This window comes from Pleuronectes platessa, chromosome 15 (genome assembly GCF_947347685.1).
Source record: "Pleuronectes platessa chromosome 15, fPlePla1.1, whole genome shotgun sequence".
In the NCBI taxonomy this organism is placed as follows: Eukaryota; Metazoa; Chordata; class Actinopteri; order Pleuronectiformes; family Pleuronectidae; genus Pleuronectes; species Pleuronectes platessa.
Genome location: NC_070640.1, coordinates 3,378,573 through 3,398,553, shown reverse-complemented (window position 1 = coordinate 3,398,553; position 19,981 = coordinate 3,378,573). Strand labels below are relative to the sequence as shown.

General features: G+C 43.8%; 2 protein-coding genes across 2 annotated transcripts; both read left to right on the top strand.

Annotated features, from left to right (window-relative positions):
- Positions 1-741: 741 nt before the first annotated feature.
- On the top strand, positions 742-3,240 carry LOC128457068 (tripartite motif-containing protein 16-like). The gene has a single exon (XM_053441586.1). The coding sequence runs from the start codon at positions 1,066-1,068 to the stop codon at positions 2,521-2,523; it is 1,458 nt and encodes a 485-aa protein (XP_053297561.1). The 5' UTR covers positions 742-1,065; the 3' UTR covers positions 2,524-3,240.
- Positions 3,241-4,212: 972 nt separating this feature from the next.
- On the top strand, positions 4,213-10,049 carry LOC128457343 (uncharacterized). Its single transcript, XM_053441994.1, has 2 exons — positions 4,213-5,988; positions 7,660-10,049. Exons 1-2 carry the CDS (start codon positions 4,228-4,230, stop codon positions 9,427-9,429), a joined length of 3,531 nt encoding a protein of 1,176 aa, XP_053297969.1. The 5' UTR covers positions 4,213-4,227; the 3' UTR covers positions 9,430-10,049.
- Positions 10,050-19,981: the final 9,932 nt, after the last annotated feature.

Below are 19,981 nucleotides of genomic sequence, written 5' to 3'. Positions count from 1 at the left end.
CAGACAAACATATTTCTTTGAAAGAGCGTGACGGACATTTCCCCGAGGATCCAATCATCCTCATTGTCATTTATGAATAAACATGAATCAATCACTAGTAGTGGCTTGAGAACTTAGAACGGTTCAGTCATGTTTGCTTCATTCTCACAAAACAATGTAAATAAAAACCCACTGGGACCAAGAGGATGAGAGAGGAAGCTCCAGCTGCCCTCAGAGGACACAGACCTTCACACCCAGACTTTGCTGCTTGAAGAGGTTTTGTAATTTCTCTTGTAAACACTCAGGATCAGGTTCCTGACGACTGGGATCGATTCTTTGCTCCGTCACAGACAAACCTCATCCAACTGTTTCAGACCCGAAAGAACTTTGGTGTCACTTGTATGATATAGAAACAGTTTGGAGGAAACAAAGCAGGCTGAGTCAGAAGCTTCCTTTAAATCCAAACTTCAAATGTGCTGTTATCGCACCACGATTTGATCTAATTCTAGTTTTTAAAATGTGGTCACGATTACATTTCTGTCACCTGTAGTGTTTCTACACTTTTATTCCATTGAAAAGATTCATTAACTTTTCTGGAAACTTTGAAGAATGGAGAATCTTACAACCTGTGCTGTTGTGAGCTGAATGTGATAGTTCCCAGTGCAACCATTCACTTTGAGATGTGATAACACATATAAGGAACTCACAACCAGCTCCTCCCAGTCAGATCATGCTTCCTTCACAGGTGTGTCAGTGTAAGAACCAGTGAACAACAAGCTGTGAACTGTGGGAGATGAGTCACTGCAGGGAGTGAACGAGAGGGGAAGGAGCAGAGATCTGTTTCTGTTCAGAGGAAGTGAATCTGCAGCTGAAATGGCGCAGCAAGAAATTTAACTGGATAGAGAAATACTCTCCTGTTCGATCTGTCTGGATCTACTGAAGGATCCGGTGACTACTGTCTGTGGACACAGCTACTGTAAGAGCTGTATTAACAACCACTGGGACAAAGAGGAGGAAAAAAGACGCTACAGCTGTCATCAGTGTAGAGAGACCTTCAAACCGAGGCCTGTCCTGGGGAAAAACACCATGTTAGCTGATTTAGTGGAGGAGCTGAAGAAGACTGGACTCCAAGCTGCTCCTGCTGATCACTGCTATGCTGGACATGAAGATGTGGCCTGTGATGTCTGCACTGGGAGAAAACTGAAAGCTCTCAAGTCCTGTTTGAACTGTTTGGCCTCTTATTGTGAAAAACACCTCCAGCCTCATCTTCAGTCAGCTCCATTGAAGAAGCACAAGCTGGTGGAGCCCTCGGAGAAGCTCAAGGAGAACATCTGCTCTCGTCACGACGAGGTGATGAAGATATTCTGCCGCACTGATCAGCAGTGTATCTGTTATCTCTGCTCTGTGGATGAACATAAAGACCACGACACAGTGTCAGCTGCAGCAGAAAGGACTGAGAGGCAGAGAGAGCTCGGGCTGAGGAGACAAACAATCCAGCAGAGAGTCCAGGACACAGAGAAAGACGTGAAGCTGCTTCAACAGGATGAGGAGGCCATCAATGGCTCTGCTGATAAAGCAGTGAAGGACAGTGAGGAGATCTTCACTGAGATGATCCGTCTGCTGGAGAAAAGAAGCTCTGATGTGAAGCAGCAGATCAGATCCCAGCAGCAAACTGAAGTGAGTCGAGTCAGAGAGCTTCAGGAGAGACTGGAGCAGGAGATCACTGAGCTGAAGAGGAAAGACCATGAACTGAAGCAGCTCTCAGACACAGAGGACCATAACCAGTTTCTACACAACTACCCCTCACCGTCACCACTAAGTGGATCTACACACTCATCCAACTTCAGGATCCGTCCTCTGAGGTACTTTGAGGACGTGACAGCAGCTGTGTCAAAGGTCAGAGGTCGACTACAGGACATTCTGAGTGAGACAGAGACAAAGATTTTACAGATTGTGTCTCAAGTGGATGTTTTACTGCCACAACCAGAACCAGAGACCAGAGCTGACTTCTTAAAATATCCACAGGAAATCACACTGGATCCAAACACAGCATACAGATATCTGTTATTATCTGAGAGAAACAGAAAAGTAACATGTATGTTTGAAGAACAGTCTTATTCTAATCACCGAGACAGATTCACTCATAAGCCTCAGGTCCTGAGTAGAGAGAGTCTGACTGGACGTTGTTACTGGGAGGTGGAGGTGGGAGGAGGAGTTCATGTAGCAGTCACATACAAGAATATCAGCAGAGCAGGACCCTCACATGAATGTGGATTTGGCAACAATGATACATCTTGGTCATTATCTTGTGGTGGAAACAGATGTGACTTTCATTACAACAGCATCGTGACTCCAGTGTCAGGTCCTGTGTCCTCCAGAGTAGGAGTGTACCTGGATCACAGTGCAGGTGTTCTGTCCTTCTACAGCGTCTCTGACACCATGACTCTCCTCCACAGAGTCCAGACCACATTCACTCAGCCTCTCTATGCTGGAGTTAGGGTTTGTCATTATGGATCCACAGCTGAGTTGTGTAAACTCAAATAGAATTGAGTCATTAAAAGCAGTGATTTAGATTCTGTGTGTAAATCTTTAACTTCTTTTGTCTCCATGTTTGTTGATCAAAGTTCGTTGTGGTGACGTTTCTGCTCCGCACAGAGATCAGCTGTCAATCATTCCTGACAGGCGGCTCTATGAAGTCCTCTCATTGGTCGTTGTGTTGATGTTTAAGTTTGTTGAGCTGGACCCACTTTGCATCTCACTGCTCGTTGCTTCAATTTGCAGAAGCTTGGGTGAAGCTTTCACATTTCTCCTTGCAGAACAAGTGCAATCTGAAAACTGTTGCACCACCACAAGAGGCAGCCTTTGTTTTGTGGACCACACCCTGTGGTATGTGTTGCGACAACAACTTCCATCAGTCAGGCTGAACTCTGTGACAGCCTGGCTCTATAAAACATTCTAACATCTCTCTTTACTTTCAGCCGCGCTGCAGAGGTTATCCAAATGAATCCTTTTCAACATGTGGCATGAAATTCCAAACTTAATTTTCTTGTTTTTTTCAGAATGATGTGTGTGCATGTCCCGTACACTTGCTCATGTGAAAACATCTAGAGTGTGTTTTTTGGGATATCTTTTTCATGCTGTTTTTTAAAATTACTGCATTGTTTCAGTTTTCCATCTTTTTTTTTTTTCACTACCTCCTGAGCTGAAAAGGTAAAAAATGAAACTGCACTTTTAATAAAGAAAATCATTTGCATCTTTAAAGTGGCTTTGAGTTTGTATTTATGTTTTCAGTTGTAAAATTGTTAATGTGATGCACAAGTCAGGGACGTAATTAAGGTACTTTTTAAAGGATCCAGTATCCAGTGGTTCATTGTACTGACTCAGAGTCATAAATCAAATCTGAACACAAACACGCACATATTTCTTTTTAAGAGTATGACGGACATTTCCCCGAGGATCCAATCATCCTCATTGTCATTTATGAATAAACATGAATCAATCACTAGTAGTGGCTTGAGAACTTAGAACGGTTCTGTTATGTTTGCTTCACTCTCACAAAAACAATGTGAATAAAAACCCACTGGGACCAAGAGGAGGAGAGAGGAAGCTCCAGCTGCCCTCAGAGGACACAGACCTTGACACCCAGACTTTGCTGCTTGGAGAGGTTTTGTATTTTCTCTTGTAAACACTCAGGATCAGGTTCCTGACAACTGGGATCGATTCTTTGCTTCGTCACAGACAAACTTCATCCAACTGTTTCAGAACAGAAAGAACTTTGGTGTCACTTGTATGATATAGAAACAGTTTGGAGGAAACAAAGCAGGCTGAGTCAGAAGCTTCCTTTAAATCCAAACTTCAAACCTGCTGTTATCGCACCATGATTTGATTTAATTCTAGTTTTTAAAATGGGGTCATGATTACATTTCTGTCACCTGTAGTGTTTTTACACTTTAACTCTTTCATACGTGTGTTTTAATGTATTTTTACTTGGGTTTTTCATTTGTGAAGCCCTTTGTAAGTTGTTTTTTTTTACATTGAAAAGATTCATTAACTTTTCTGGAAACCTTGAAGAATGTGAATCTTACAACCTGTGCTGTTGAGAGCTGAATGTGACAGTTCCCAGTGCAACCATTCACTTTGAGATGTGACAACACAGATAAAGAATTCACAACAAGTTCCTCCAGTGAGGTCATGTCTGTGTCTCCTCCCTTCACAGGTGTGTCAGGGTAAGAACCAGTGAACAACAAGATGGGAACTGTGGGAGCTGAGTCACTGCTGGGAGTGAACGAGAGGGGGAGGAGCAGAGATCTGTATCTGTTCAGAGGAAGTGAACCTGTTCTTCAGTCTCTGGCAGCAGCTGAAATGGCGCAGCAGGAAATACTCTCCTGCTCGATCTGTCTGGATCTACTGAAGGATCCGGTGACAACTGTCTGTGGACACAGCTACTGTAAGAGCTGTATTAACAACCACTGGGACAAAGGGGAGGAGAGAGGAAGCTACAGCTGCCCTCAGTGTAGACAGACCTTCACACCGAGGCCTGTCCTGGGGAAAAACACCATGTTAGCTGATTTAGTGGAGGAGCTGAAGAAGACTGGACTCCAAGCTGCTCCTGCTGATCACTGCTATGCTGGACCTGAAGATGTGGCCTGTGATGTCTGCACTGGGAGAAAACTGAAAGCTCTCAAGTCCTGTTTGGTTTGTTTGGCCTCTTATTGTGAAAAACACCTCCAGCGTCATCTTCAGTCAGCTCCACTGAAGAAGCACAAGCTGGTGGAGCCCTCAGAGAAGCTCCAGGAGAACATCTGCTCTTGTCACGACGAGGTGATGAAGATGTTCTGCCGCACTGATCAGCAGTGTATCTGTTATCTCTGCTCTGTGGATGAACATAAAAACCACGACACAGTGTCAGCTGCAGCAGAAAGGACTGAGAGGCAGAGAGAGCTCGGGCTGAGGAGACAAACAATCCAGCAGAGAGTCCAGGACACAGAGAAAGACGTGAAGCTGCTTCAACAGGAGGAGGAGGCCATCAATGGCTCTGCTGATAAAGCAGTGGAGGACAGTGAGGAGATCTTCACTGAGATGAACCGTCTGCTGGAGAAAAGAAGCTCTGATGTGAAGCAGCAGATCAGATCCCAGCAGGAAACTGAAGTGAGACGAGTCAGAGAGCTTCAGGAGAGACTGGAGCAGGAGATCACTGAGCTGAAGAGGAAAGACCATGAACTGAAGCAGCTCTCAGACACAGAGGACCACAACCAGTTTCTACACAACTACCCCTCACTGTCACCACTCAGTGGATCTACACACTCATCCAGCATCAGGATCCGTCCTCTGAGGTACTTTGAGGACGTGACAGCAGCTGTGTCCCAGGTCAGAGGTCGACTACAGGACATTCTGAGTGAGACAGAGACAGAGATTTTACAGATTTTGTCTCAAGTGGATATTTTTCTACCACAACCAGATCCAGAGACCAGAGCTGACTTCTTAAGATATTCAAAGGAAATCACACTGGATCCAAACACAGCAAGCACAGATCTGGTATTATCTGAGGGAAACAGAAAAGTAACATATATGAGTGAAGATCAGTCTTATTCTAATCACCCAGACAGATTCAATGATTGGGAACAGGTCCTGAGTAGAGAGAGTCTGACCGGACGTTGTTACTGGGAGTTGAAGATGAATGTGGGAAGAGGAGTTGGTGTAGCAGTAACATACAAGAATATCAGCAGAGCAGGACGCTCAGATGAATGTGCATTTGGATACAATGATAAATCTTGGTCATTATCTTGTTGTAGAAACAGTTATACATTTTATTACAACAGGATCAAGACTCCAGTGTCAGTTCCATTGTCCATCAGAGTAGGAGTGTACCTGGATCACAGTGCAGGTGTTCTGTCCTTCTACAGAGTCTCTGACACCATGACTCTCCTCCACAGAGTCCAGACCACGTTCAATCAGCCTCTCTATGCTGGAGTTAGGGTTTGTCATTATGGATCCACAGCTGAGTTCTGTAAACTCAAATAGAATTGAGTCATTAAAAGCAGTGATTCAGATTCTGTTTTTAAATCTTTAACTTCTTTTGTCTCCATGTTTGTTGATCAAAGTTCATCGTGGTGACGTTTCTGCTCCGCACAGAGATCACCTGTCAATCATTCCTGACAGGCGGCTCTATGAAGTCCTCTCATTGGTCGCTGTGTTGATGTTTCAGTTTGTTGAGCTGGACCCACGTTGCATCTCACTGCTCGTTGCTTCATTTTGCAGAAACTTGGGTGAAGCTTTCACATTTCTCCTTGCAGAACAAGTGCAATCTGAAAACTGTTGCACCACCACAAGAGGGAGCCTTTGTTTTGTGGACCACACCCTGTGGTATGTGTTGCGACAACAACTTCCATCAGTCAGGCTGAACTCTGTGACAGCCTGGCTCTATAAAACATTCTAACATCTCTCTTTACGTTCAGCCGCGCTGCAGAGGTTATCCAAATGAATCCTTTTCAACACGTGGCATGAAATTCAAAACTTAATTTTCTTGTTTTTTTCAGAATGATGTGTGTGTACATGTCCCGTACACTTGCTCATGTGAAAACATCTATAGTGTGTTTTTGGGATATCTTTTTCATGCTGTTTTTTTAAATTACTGCATTGTTTCAGTTTTCCATCTTTGTTTTTTTTCTCTACCTCCTGAGCTGAAAAGGTAAAAAATGTAACTGCACTTTTAATAAAGAAAATCATTTGCATCTTTAAAGTGGCTTTGAGTTTGTATTTAAGTTTTCAGTTGTAAAATTGTTAATGTGATGAACAACTCAGGGACATAATTAAGGTACTTTTTAAAGGATCCAGTATCCAGTGGTTCATTGTACTGACTCAGAGTCATAAATCAAATCTGAACACACAGACAAACATATTTCTTTGAAAGAGCATGACGGACATTTCCCCGAGGATCCAATCATCCTCATTGTCATTTATGAATAAACATGAATCAATCACTAGTAATGGCTTGAGAACTTAGAACGCTTCAGTCATGTTAGCTTCACTCTCACAAAAACAATGTAAATAAAAAACCCACTGGGACCAAGAGGATGAGAGAGGAAGCTCCAGCTGCCCTCAGTGGACACAGACCTTGACACCCAGACTTTGCTGCTTGAAGAGGTTTTGTAATTTCTCTTGTAAATACTCAGGATCAGGTTCCTGACGACTGGGATCGATTCTTTGCTCCGTCACAGACAAACCTCATCCAACTGTTTCAGACCAGAAATAACTTTGGTGTCACTTGTGTGATATAGAAACAGTTTGGAGGAAACAAAGCAGGCTGAGTCAGAAGCTTCCTTTAAATCCAAACTTCAAACTTGCTGTTATCGTACCACGATTCCATCTAATTCTAGTTTTTAAAATGTGGTCACGATTACATTTCTGTCACCTGTAGTGTTTCTACACTTTTATTCCACTGAAAAGATTCATTAACTTTTCTGGAAACTTTGAAGAATGTGAATCTTACAACCTCTGCTGTTGTGAGCTGAATGTAGCAGTTCCCAGTGCAACCATTCACTTTGAAATGTAATAACAAAAATAAAGAACTCACAACCAGCTCCTCCCAGTCAGGACATGTCTGTGTCTCCTCCCTTCACAGGTGTGTCAGTGTAAGAACCAGTGAACAACAAGCTGTGAACTGTGGGAGCTGAGTCACTGCAGGAAGTGAACGAGAGGGGGAGGAGCAGAGATCTGTTCCTGTTCAGAGGAAGTGAACCTGTTCTTCAGTCTCTGGCAGCAGCTGAAATGGCGCAGCAAGAAATTAAACTGGACAGGGAAAGATTCTGCTGTTCGATCTGTCTGGATATACTGAAGGATCCGGTGACTACTGTCTGTGGACACAGCTACTGTAAGAGCTGTATTAACACCCACTGGGACAATGGGGAGGAGAGAAGACACTACAGCTGTCCTCAGTGTAGACAGACCTTCACACCGAGGCCTGTCCTGGGGAAAAACACCATGTTAGCTGATTTAGTGGAGGAGCTGAAGAAAACTGGACTCCAAGCTGCTCCTGCTGATCACTGCTATGCTGGACCTGAAGATGTGGCCTGTGATGTCTGCACTGGGAGAAAACTGAAAGCTCTCAAGTCCTGTTTGGTTTGTTTGGCCTCTTATTGTGAAAAACACCTCCAGCGTCATCTTCAGTCAGCTCCATTGAAGAAGCACAAGCTGGTGGAGCCCTCGGAGAAGCTCCAGGAGAACATCTGCTCTCGTCACGACGAGGTGATGAAGATGTTCTGCCGCACTGATCAACAGTGTATCTGTTATCTCTGCTCTGTGGATGAACATAAAGACCACGACACAGTGTCAGCTGCAGCAGAAAGGACTGAGAGGCAGAGAGAGCTCGGGCTGAGGAGACAAACCATCCAGCAGAGAGTCCAGGACACAGAGAAAGACGTGAAGCTGCTTCAACAGGAGGAGGAGGCCGTCAATGGCTCTGCTGATAAAGCAGTGGAGGACAGTGAGGAGATATTCACTCAGATGATCCGTCTGCTGGAGAAAAGAAGCTCTGATGTGAAGCAACAGATCAGATCCCAGCAGCAAACTGAAGTGAGTCGAGTCAGAGAGCTTCAGGAGAGACTGGAGCAGGAGATCACTGAGCTGAAGAGGAAAGACCAGGAACTGAAGCAGCTCTCAGACACAGAGGATCACAACCAGTTTCTACACAACTACCCCTCACTGCCACCACTCAGTGGATCTACACACTCATCCAGCTTCAGGATCCGTTCTCTGAGGAACTTTGAGGACGTGACAGCAGCTGTGTCCCAGGTCAGAGGTCGACTACAGGACATTCTGAGTGAGACAGAGACAAAGATTTTACAGATTTTGTCTCAACTGGATGTTTTACTACCACAACCAGAACCAGAGACCAGAGCTGACTTCTTAAGATATTCACAGGAAATCACACTGGATCCAAACACAGTAAACAAACGTCTGTTATTATCTGAGGGAAACAGAAAAGTAACACATACGAGTGAAGATCAGTCTTATTCTAATCACCCAGACAGATTCACTCATAAGCCTCAGGTCCTGAGTAGAGAGAGTCTGACTGGACGTTGTTACTGGGAGGTGGAGGTGAAGCCGGGGTGGATAGGGGGAGTTGGTGTAGCAGTCACATGCAAGAATATCCGCAGAGCAGGAGACTCACCTGAATGTGGATTAGGACACAATGATAAATCTTGGTCATTATATTGTTTTGTAAACAGTTATAGCTTTTATCACAACAGCATCAGCACTCCAGTGTCAGGTCCTCTGCCCTCCAGAGTAGGAGTGTACCTGGATCACAGTGCAGGTGTTCTGTCCTTCTACAGCGTCTCTGACACCATGACTCTCCTCCACAGAGTCCAGACCACATTCACTCAGCCTCTCTATGCTGGAGTTAATGTTTTTGGAGCCACAGCTTGTGTAAGCTTGTGTAAACTCAAATAGACTTGAGTCATTAACAGCAGTGATTTAGATTCTGTGTGTTAATCTTTAACTTCTTTTGTCTCCATGTTTGTTGATCAAAGTTCGTTGTGGTGATGTTTCTGCTCCGCACATTGATCAGCTGTCAATCATTCCTGACGGGCGGCACTATGACGTCCTCTCATTGGTCGTTGTGTTGATGTTTAAGTTTGTTGCAGAACAAGTGGAAAAGACTGTTGCACCACCACAAGGGGGCAACTTTATTTTGTGGACCACACCCTGTGGTATGTGTTGTGCACACAACTTTCATCTGTCAGGCTGGACTCTGTCAGGCTGGCTCTATGAAGCATTCTAATATCTCTCTTTATCTTCAGCCGCGCTGCAGAGGTTATCCAAATGAATCCTTTTCAACACGTGGCATGAAATTCAAAAACGTCAGCTCTTCTTGGGTTTTTCAGAATGATGTGTGTGTGTATGTTCCGTGTCAAAACATCTATGTGTGTTTTTTAGGATATCTTTTTCATGCTGTGTTTTTAAAAATTACTGCATTGTTTTGTGGCTTTGTTTTCTTCTCCGTCTCCTGAGCTGAAAAGGTGAAATATGTAACTGCACTTTTAATAAAGAAAATCGTGTGCTTCTTTAAAGTGGCTTTGAGTTTTTATTTGTGTTTTCAGTTGAAGAATTGTTATTTTTATATATAACTTTAAAATATATACAACTTTAAAATATAAATTTTCACCACTTTCTAATCTTCTGCAGATTTTAGTAAGAATTTTTGAATTTTGAAGCCGTAAAAAAGCCAATTAATTTATCTTAAAACAATGAAGCTCGTGTAGCGGATGAATCAAAGGATTTTCTGTTCTGGTTCGATAGACTGAGCTGGATCCGCCAATAGTAACAGAGCAAAATTATTATTCTGCCTTATTCCTTCACTATTCTTAAAGGCTATAGAAACTGTGATGGTGTCAGATTCGTGGGATCGATATGTATTTAATAATGTATTTGATAAGGTCAGCGCTGCCAAAGCAAAAACGCCCCAACCGCCAGTTACCTGCAACAAAAAGAAGAAACGCCGGGGCAGAACCAAACGGACCAGAGGAACAATAACAGCACATAGGAGCTGAGGGCACGGACGGCCTCTGGGTGAGAGCTGCTGCAGAGGCTGGTTGACTTTTCACTACAGGCTTGAGGCTCAGTGGTAACTGTTACATGTTCATCCTTCCACATGAAGAGACAGAGACTGAAGAGAGGAGGAGGGTCAGAGCATCATCGAGAACCACTGAGGTGTTTATTCCTCTTTTATCTGTGAGAATAGGCAAAGCTGCAGAGATCACGTGTGCAGTTTTTGGTGGTGAACGTGCCGCAGACGTCTGCAAGCAACCATCTCAGCATTCCTGCGAGTGTGCCTGTATTTCTAGCACCATAATAACCTGAGTGTGTTCCTGTGTGTGAGTGTGCGTGTGTGTGTGTGTGTGTGAGTTGCCTTCTGCAAATCCGTCAGCATGATCTTCTCTTTTCTCCCCAGCCAGAGCCGATCGATTCTCCACAGGCTGGTGGGCCGGGAACCACTGCTTTCTGTCAGAGCCGTGAATGAGCTGGTGGGTGGATGGATTACTCCATTGTCACGAGGGGCACGCAGCTAGAGATTTCACATTATGTTAAATTAAAACCTGTAATTACCAAAACAATAGTCGGAAAATTGCGCGATCCTATTTGGTTTTAATGATTGATTTGATTTTTCATTTGTGTTAGAAAATGGAGCTGTGCAGCTCTCGCCGGGCAGAGTTGTGTTTGATCATCGGAGGAAACCTCAGTATTATATTCACAAATATATTCTGGGATTGGGTGTGAACCTCAGCCCTAGCTCTGACATTTCTGAATTTAATAATAAAGGTGCTGCAGAGGAGATGGAGGAGGTGGAGGAAGAGGGGGAGGTGGAGCAGGAGGAGGAGGAGGAGGAGGAGGAGGAGGAGGAGGAGGAGGAGGAGGAGGAGGAGGAGGAGGAGTGCACCATGAGTTTCCTGTGACAATGATTCATATCACAAACCAGATTGGAGAGCCAACACTGTAATTTCCTCAAGATTCAAGTTGAACTAAAATTTGTAACTATTATATTTACGAGCCCAGATCTGAGGGTTTATTCTGTATTTTCCTCAATAGAGAATTCAAATATTTTACATCTCGAGGGATCGAAATTTGCATAATTCGTGTCACCCGGGGTTGAGAGATGCAAAATTGACTTATTTGGTGTGAATGCACCATTACTATGATTTTTCATTCAGTGTGAAAGCAATTTGAAATGACCTGCAAGTCTGACCAGAGCAATGGCCACTGGGAAAACTCAAAACAACTGGGCCGACCCATGTAAATTTCCTCTCTCACTCAGGGACAGACCATAACAACTGAAGAGCTAACGATGAGCCGACTATCAGATTAGATCAACTCTCTTCACTGAGACAAAGCTTTTAACAGCTTTAATGTCGATACTGCGAGTTGGCAAAGAATCAAAAAACTCTTGGCTGTGGTCGGTGGTTGAATTATTATGCTTTCTGCAAGTCTGGCTCAGGATCGGTCTGAGATGCTAATGTTAGTTCAAGCAGCATCGTGAAGTCAATAGGAAACATGGATTCTGCATCGAAGCTTCAACAAACTTTAACCAAACAACCCAGACTTGATAATTACCCAACAGAAACAAGTTTTAAGAGGCTGCTAATGTGTTTTCATTTAATACGACAATCAATAGAAACCAACGGAGGCCTGGAGTGACATGATCTGCTGTCAATGGGCTCAAACTGGTCCTTATTAGGCAGGACTGATACTTCCGCTTACTGGGGTTTCTCTCCACATGAAGGTATCCCATCATGTGCGTGTGAGCGTCTGTGTGAAACCAGAAAAAGTGAGAATTAGTCAGTGGCGGTGCAGCTGTGTGTTTGCTAAGTTCAAACAGTGTGGCGAGCGATGGAGGATATGAAGACGTGAGAGTGTGCAAGTGGCAGATGGAGAAGAGAACATGCAGACCTTCAATTATCCGATTATAAGTCAGAGGAGAGAAAGAAAGAGAGAGAGAGAGAGAGAGAGAGAGAGAGAGAGAGAGGGAGGCACAAAAAACAGGATGACTCATCTGTTTCCTGTCAGTTTCTATGGGTGTATTCAGAACAAGCCTAATAAATGTACTGTATTTATCTATTAAGATGACAGTTATAATGACATCATTACCAACATCATTCAGACTATTTCCTGGGACTGGACTTGAGGCTCAGGTCCAGCTTTGACTTCTATTCAGGCTGAACAGGGTTTGGACTCCAGGGTCCAGGGTTCAACTCGGGGGCATCAGGGTTCACTGATATGAGGTCAGTTAAAACAGGATGATGAAGGAATGTTTGGTCCGAGATGAAGGTGCAATGTCCGACAAGCAGAAACTAGCATCATTCAACTTTAAAGACGCCATTTTCAGACCAAGTCCTTTCGGTACTTCGGGTTTGTGACCAAATTCCTGCAAAAGTAATGAAATTCCCAACAACCTCAGATGTGTTACGTGTACATTTTAGCACGCTATCATTCTAAAGTAGTGGTGAACATAGTAAACATTTCTCTCAGATGTATTTCTTTACCTTCAAGTATCAACCTGCTGCTGCTGCTTCTCATTTATAATCTGCGTCTAGAATTAATTTATTCCTAATTTGAAGGAGTTTATAATAAAGCTTTTACTTGGGGATGTGTATATTTTAAGTGTGTATTTACTTATATAACGTGTCATCATTAGGGAAGTAGTGGGTGTGGAGGAGATGATTCATCTGAAGGAGTTTAATCATAAGCATCATACCTGTGAAATGACCTCACAGTTAAGCAGGGCTGCAGAATCTCAGTCTTTCTGCAGAGCTCTCATATTATTCTACTGAAGAACACTGAAGCTCTGGTCTCGCACTGCAGGCAAACACCACACACACACACATGCAAACTCCACCTTTATCCCTTCGAGTCTTATTTACTCACTCCAGATAACGTCCTCTGAACTGAGTCGACAGCTAGAATTGGAAACTTCACTCAAGCGAGGAGAAATATCCATTTGAAAACATAAATGTCTTATTCCGATCAGTTCTCTGCCGCTCGTCTCCCTCCGTGGCTTCGGAGCCCGCTTGATCTCTCAGTCATTAAGTGCCAGTCCACTTCCACTCGTTCACTCCTCCCTCAGAGAATTCCAGAAAGAGAAGTGTAATTCTCACTGTCAATAACCAGAGAGCCCGTTGTCAGATAGAACGCAGGAACTCAGACGCTGGCATTTTGATTAAATCTCGGGGATTTGATCCTGAGGAAGAATCTGTCTTTTTTTTTTTAGAGATGCCTACGTTGCTACTTTGCGCTGCTGATTGACAAAATGATGTTTCCGCTCACAGCCCACGCTGCAAAGTACATTTAACTTTTGAACAAAAATGCAATTCATCTCCACTTCAGATAAAGTTGCACAGAAGCAGAAGTAAAACGGACTCGCTCTCATTTACTCGTGTGCAACTGCTCTGTTGGCGTTTTTTCATTGTAAATATGGCGCTAGATCATTTTATTTGCACTTTCAGTATTTGCACATTTCGTTTTTCCTGCAGGGGCAAAAAGTAAAACCCACTCATGTGGACTTGTTGTCTTAGTTTGAACTCCGACCTCCATTAACAACCTACAAAATCTAAGGTTAGGACCCAGAGCAGCCACAGAGACGGAGTGAGAGGTTGATCGTGTCCAGCGGCTGCTGCGGTCCGACAGCTTGATTGATGAAAATAACATCTGACACAGGACGAGGGCCGACGCTGTTTGAATATCCACCGGGTGTCAGCATTTTCCAGAAACCCCCCCATTAAGAATGCATGAGCAGGGTCAGCTGTCTGTGAGTATCAAAACAAAAGCAGTCAGAGGCAGGAAGATCAGGGATGTTTGTTCACGGCTCACACTGAAGAACATCTCTGAAGAAAACCTGAGGTGAAGAACACATGACGGAGAGAATATCTGTCAGGTGAGTCATCCTGTCATTTATCCTACAATCTTTGGTGGTTGTGCATTGAAATGGGATAAAACATTGAACTGAGCTTCATTTAATAATTAGAATAATCCAACCCATAGACAAGGATAAATAAAGATGGACGCTCCACAGAGTGAAGCCACGTCATCTGGATCCCCCCCTGGTGGCTGACTGCAGTACAGGTCATAAATCCCACCTCCCCCATGATAGTGGATGGGACGTAAACAAAAGTTAAAGTGCACATTTAATAATTGTTTTTCCTCGAAGACGGTTTCTTCTTATTTTGTTTTAACTTCACCAACGTGCAGACTCTGGCTCCAAAGAACCAAGATGGCAGCCCCCTGGAATCCTGGGATATTTTGGCTTCAGTTTTGTCCGACGGCAGGAAGTGGAAACACATCGTCCATCTTTATTAATGTCTACGGATCACAGCAGCCTCAACATCTGTCCACATGTTGATGTTTCCACACGCCAGGAACATCGTTATGATCTCAACTACACAACGGATACTTGGTTTTGACGCATTAGATGAGAGTTAGAATGAGTTCTTCAGAACTAGCCACACACACACACACACACACAGAGACACACACACACTCCTTTAAACGCCCGACACTGTAATATCGATATGTTTATTTAATTCCCCATATTCTAGGATACATCACTTTAGAAAGAACAAGCTTGCGGACTGACATTACCACGGACAGAACTGCAAATTTAATGATCCCACTTTCCAACTGTGTTTTCAGATGTGAGCAAAACGATGACACGGCCATCGCCGATATAGAATTATAACGACTCCTTTCACCTCTCGCCAGGAGCTCTCCGCTTTATCTGCTCCCTCCCTCTCCTCCTTTGTCCTTCACTCTTCATATTCCTTCCTCCACCCCTCTGCTTGTTCTGCCCGTCTCCGATTCTCTCTGTAACCTTGTGAGTTTGTCTTTAATATTCATGGTGATTGAACCTGAGGGGAATTCCGCATGTCTCTCTAATTTATGTGGGAGAGGCTTCATTATTCAACCGCCGATTTAATATGCATCATAGGACTGGTGGGTGAACATGTGAGAGAGGAAGACGCTCTCAGACTCGCTGCGCTCCGAGGAGTTCAAACTTCTGAGGAGCTGACTGATGCTCTCGCCCCGAGGCACAGGACTCTATCCTCCTCTTTTGTCATCGCTGGCCCTTCCGCTGTCTCTCACTCTCTTTCATCCGCTCACACATCCACACATGTCGGATTGGTTATCAGGACATTCTGTGCAAACGTTGATGGTCCCGGGAGGATGCATCACACCAACTTTGAACCTGCTGACTGCAGGGAGTTACTCGTCCAAACAAATTATCATGTACAAAACCTCCCGTTAAACAGATTATCACTTTTGCCAATTGAGGTATTTTTTTACCTCTGCACAGTGGAAGTCTAGAGTTGGATGTTTCAGTGACTGTGAATCAGGGGGATGTTTCCTCTTTCATTCCAACACCTCAACATGAACATCTGCTCTATGTAACTTTAGGTGAATGGGTTCGATCTCCTGTGAGAGGAACTGACAGAGAGTCGCAGCTTCAACCGTCAGAATCAGGTCCAGCAAGTTGAAGAGTGAAGCTGAACTGTAGATCAGGTAAAAAGACTCAGAAGTTAGAATTCTAAACAGTTTGGTGGATTTGTTCTAGGGATCATGGGTAATATCCACCGTCCAGTCTTGTATGAGTTCAATGCATGGAACCCAACATGAATAATCACCACACGTGACTCTAGGGGGCGCTGTGGCAAACACAAGATCTTCTAGTCAAACCATATTCCACAAACTTTACCTTCAGCCGAACCAATTTGACGACATAAAATATCACACTTTGACTAAAGTTTGTCTTCAAAAACCTTCTCCGGTGATCTCGGGACACAAGGACACTTAATGCAGGGGCTGCAGCCAAAAGAGAAAGTAAAGATTTGTGCCTTAGAAAATGTCTTTGCTGGTTTTCTTTAGATCATAAAAGAACTTCTTTGAATTTGCACTTTGCAGATAACGCTGGCTGAAAACTTCTATTCAGCAAAATGCCAAAAATCTCTCTCTCTCTCTCTCTCTGTCTCTCTCTCTCTCTCTCTCTCTCTCTCTCCACATATCGTCTCGTACCTTTCGTCTTTCGTTGCCATATGGTTCATATTCACGCTCCCTCTCCCCGATGACACGTTCCCTCTGCGTTATCGCTCCCTTTTCACCTCCCGCTGCTCAAAAGGTCATTTGTATTCCTTCGTCAGGTCGGCAGGGCGAGCTTATCTCTTCTGAGGGGCCTTTGAAAAGACACCGATTCTGCATGGAAAGAAGATTCCAAAGGCAAACCTCAGTGACACCACCTGACACGCCGACAGACGGGGTTCAGAGCGAGGGCCAACTCGACAGCTGCCGGCGGCGCTTCCATCCAGGTTACGACGGGAGATGAAGTCTTCGGCGCTGCATCAAACAAAACCCGCTGCTCCCCAGTGGGCGAGGGGAGAGTCGGGAATTCCTAGAACACCGGGTCCTGCTTCCAAACATGTTAGAACACGGTGTAGCTTCTTGACATCCTCAGATACAGATGTTGAACTGTGTGAGGAGGAAGTATTTACTACACATGTCACCCATTATAGGATGTGTTAACAAAGAATGGCATACTGTGAGTCAATTAAGCAGCAGGGGGATTAAACCATGGAGTGTAAATAAAGAGGGAGGCTTCCTCCCACTATCAAGAAATGAGGCCAAATATCCCAGATACCAAATTTCCATTTTTCCACCAATGACGACACTTGAAAACGTCCCAACACAAACACTTGCATGTCAGATTTAGTTCCTTCTCATCCATTAATGTGACATGTGAAAATATATAGGTTGTAATTGACTAAGAGAAGAATACATCAAGGTGTAAAATGACTGATGCTATTTACTTGGAGGCAGCGCTCTCACTGTCACAGCAAGAATTTATGTTGCTTGATCTCATCATGAGTCATGTTATTGTAACATTGGGACAGAACAAGGATTGTAAATAAAGATGGACGACGTGTTTCCACTTCCTCTCTTTCTCCAGAAATGAATTGAAGGTCAACCTCAGCTGTCAATCACAACGTTCCACAATTACACAATTATTATGGCATGGGATGACTAATTAAAACCAAACTTGAGAGAGAAAAACAAACAAACATCCGTGTGATAAGAACTATGTGTGTTTGTAGTTTGCTCAATGTCTCATCCACTAACATGGAGAACGTGGGGTTTATAACCTATACTGCAGCCAGCCACTAGGGCACGATAAAGACACGTGTACAGAATAAAATGTCTTCCCAATGATGTGGTGTCATGTACAATCCTCAGTTAATTATAGTTATAAATTAGATTTTTTAATTACAAAAACAAATACGGGAGTCGTATCTTCCTGGAAGTAGAATAAGCAGCTCCTGTTAATGCATTTTGATTGTTTCTCAAGTGAAATCTGAGGATATTAAATACAAGCGTTATTAGTCACAGGCGTTATTTCTCTGCGTTGTTGCCTCCAACGCAACTTGTGTACAGGCGGCGGTGCAGGTAGGAAGAGCCGGGCGCTCAATCAGATGAAGGGTGTGAAGAAGATGGTATCTGGAGGAGGAGGAGGAGGAGGAGGAGGAGGAGGAGGAGGAGGAGGAGGAGGAGGAGAGGTGTCACTCACCCGTCTCCTCTGCGAAACATATAAATCACCGTCAGCAGCTTCCCTCAGATGTCAGACAGACTGAGGGAAGGTGGGGGGTGGGGGGGCGGGTTATATGTGCTGATAAAGAAACCCTCACAATCCCCTCGAATGATATTTTGCACAGTCACGTTTAAAAGTGTCTGTTTCTGTTTGGACGAGAACACCGACGTGTTTCCCTCTGGAGCAGAGGTCCCATCTCCTCTGAAACGTGGGGAAGCAATTTGTGCAAATCTTTTCTCCTCCTTCTCGTTGCACAGCCAATTATCTGCACAAACAGAATGTAGGTTATTACTTCTGTCGCCTCCATAGGTCCTGCCAGGGTCTGGGGGGTGTTGGATGTTGTTTTTTTTCATATACAATAGAGAAAATACAATTTACAGAAGAATCACATAAAAAGCAGCTGTGCCATTTCCATGAATAATAAAAAGGAAAAACCCATCTCAAACAACAAGTGTTCATTTTATAGCTGTTCCTTCCACCACAGAAAAGTGATGGAAGTGTGAGTGAAACCCACCGAGTGCGACCTGCGACTGCAAAACATCACAGGAACCTGTGGAAAGGTTAGAAGAGAAATGAAACCAGCACATGTTCCATGAATTTACCTTCAACTTGTGTGGAGCAGCTGGCACCGTTCTGTTGTGTTGCTGTAAAATCTACAAGGAGTCGAGAGGATCTTGACAACATTTGGTATTTGGAAGGAAAAGGGCAGAGCTGGAAACATGTTCTTTAATATATTTAACCCACGGAAACATTGTGCAGGACTCATTCACCCAAAAGATGTTTAAAGCACAGTCGATGTCTAGGAGCAATGGAATGTGTCCTTACTCATTCCAACATTCATAAACTGTGAATGTCCATTTCTGGTTAATATGAAGAATGGCTGAATTTAGGAAAGAACTCAGGATTGACGAAATGGGCGCGGAACTACTAGGGATAAAGTAAACTAAACAAACCCTTTAACAAACCATTATATTGGATTTTAGAAGAAGAAGAAGTGATGCACAAATGTAAAAAAGTGATGAGGACAACATTAGGTACAAATTGTGACACAGAATATACTTGCATTTTTGTGTGTAAACTGCCAATAGCTGAATCCAGAAATTGAATAAAGAACACATAAAAAAAAAGGAAAACATTAGCAACAAGATTTGCAAAACCAGATTAGGTCAACAATTCCCCTATTTGACCAACTCATGGTCTGACTAAGCTTTGCCTCAAGTTTAAATGGCTTCTCCCTCATGTTGTTCCCTGATATTAACACCACATAGATTTCTTACAGCAGAAAGTTCAGGTAACTCCATCACGTTGAGCCACAGGAACAAGAATCTCTCTTTTTTTTGACTGACCTCCATCAACCTGACTTCCCTGTGCCAGGAGAACCTCAGCGTATTCTTTGAGTTACCTAATTGAGGCTTGTTAAATTAAATAAATTAAAGAGGCGAAAGGAGGTTTGTTCGTTTTCATCAGTGGGAGGGGAAGAGGAGCTCTGGGAGTCGTGGACATGATGTCAGGAACCCGACAGCTCCTCAGTGCAGCCGAGTTATTGCTTTCAGCGCTTCAACTCAGGTCGAGTCCACAACTAACACGGAGCTGCAGAAATGAGCCTCTGTATCTGTCCTCGGTGTCATTTACTGAATGTGTGGAGACGATTAGTCCTGTCAGGTGCCGAGACAATTTGGGTGATAGACTAGTAATTTTGTTATCGTGTGAGCGAAGCTGAATTGGCCTGAGGATATTTATTCCCGTCTCTCTTGCGGAGTGATTAGTCGCCTCACGCCCTTCTTCTCCAGCACCAGTCGAGGAAAACCACCTCCGGGACGGCAGCGAGGAAAATTGCAGCGAATTAAAAGATGAATGTTGAACAAGAGCTATTTTCACTTT

What these genes read in the sequence shown, in the direction of transcription:
- LOC128457068 (XM_053441586.1), top strand. Translation starts at nt 1,066, where the DNA reads ATGTTAGCTGATTTAGTGGAGGAGCTGAAGAAGACTGGACTCCAAGCT.
- LOC128457343 (XM_053441994.1), top strand. Translation starts at nt 4,228, where the DNA reads ATGGGAACTGTGGGAGCTGAGTCACTGCTGGGAGTGAACGAGAGGGGG. An exon ending in GATCCACAGCTGAGTTCTGT is followed by an intron (nt 5,989 to 7,659) that starts AAACTCAAATAG and finishes GCTGAGTCACTG; the next exon opens with CAGGAAGTGAACGAGAGGGG.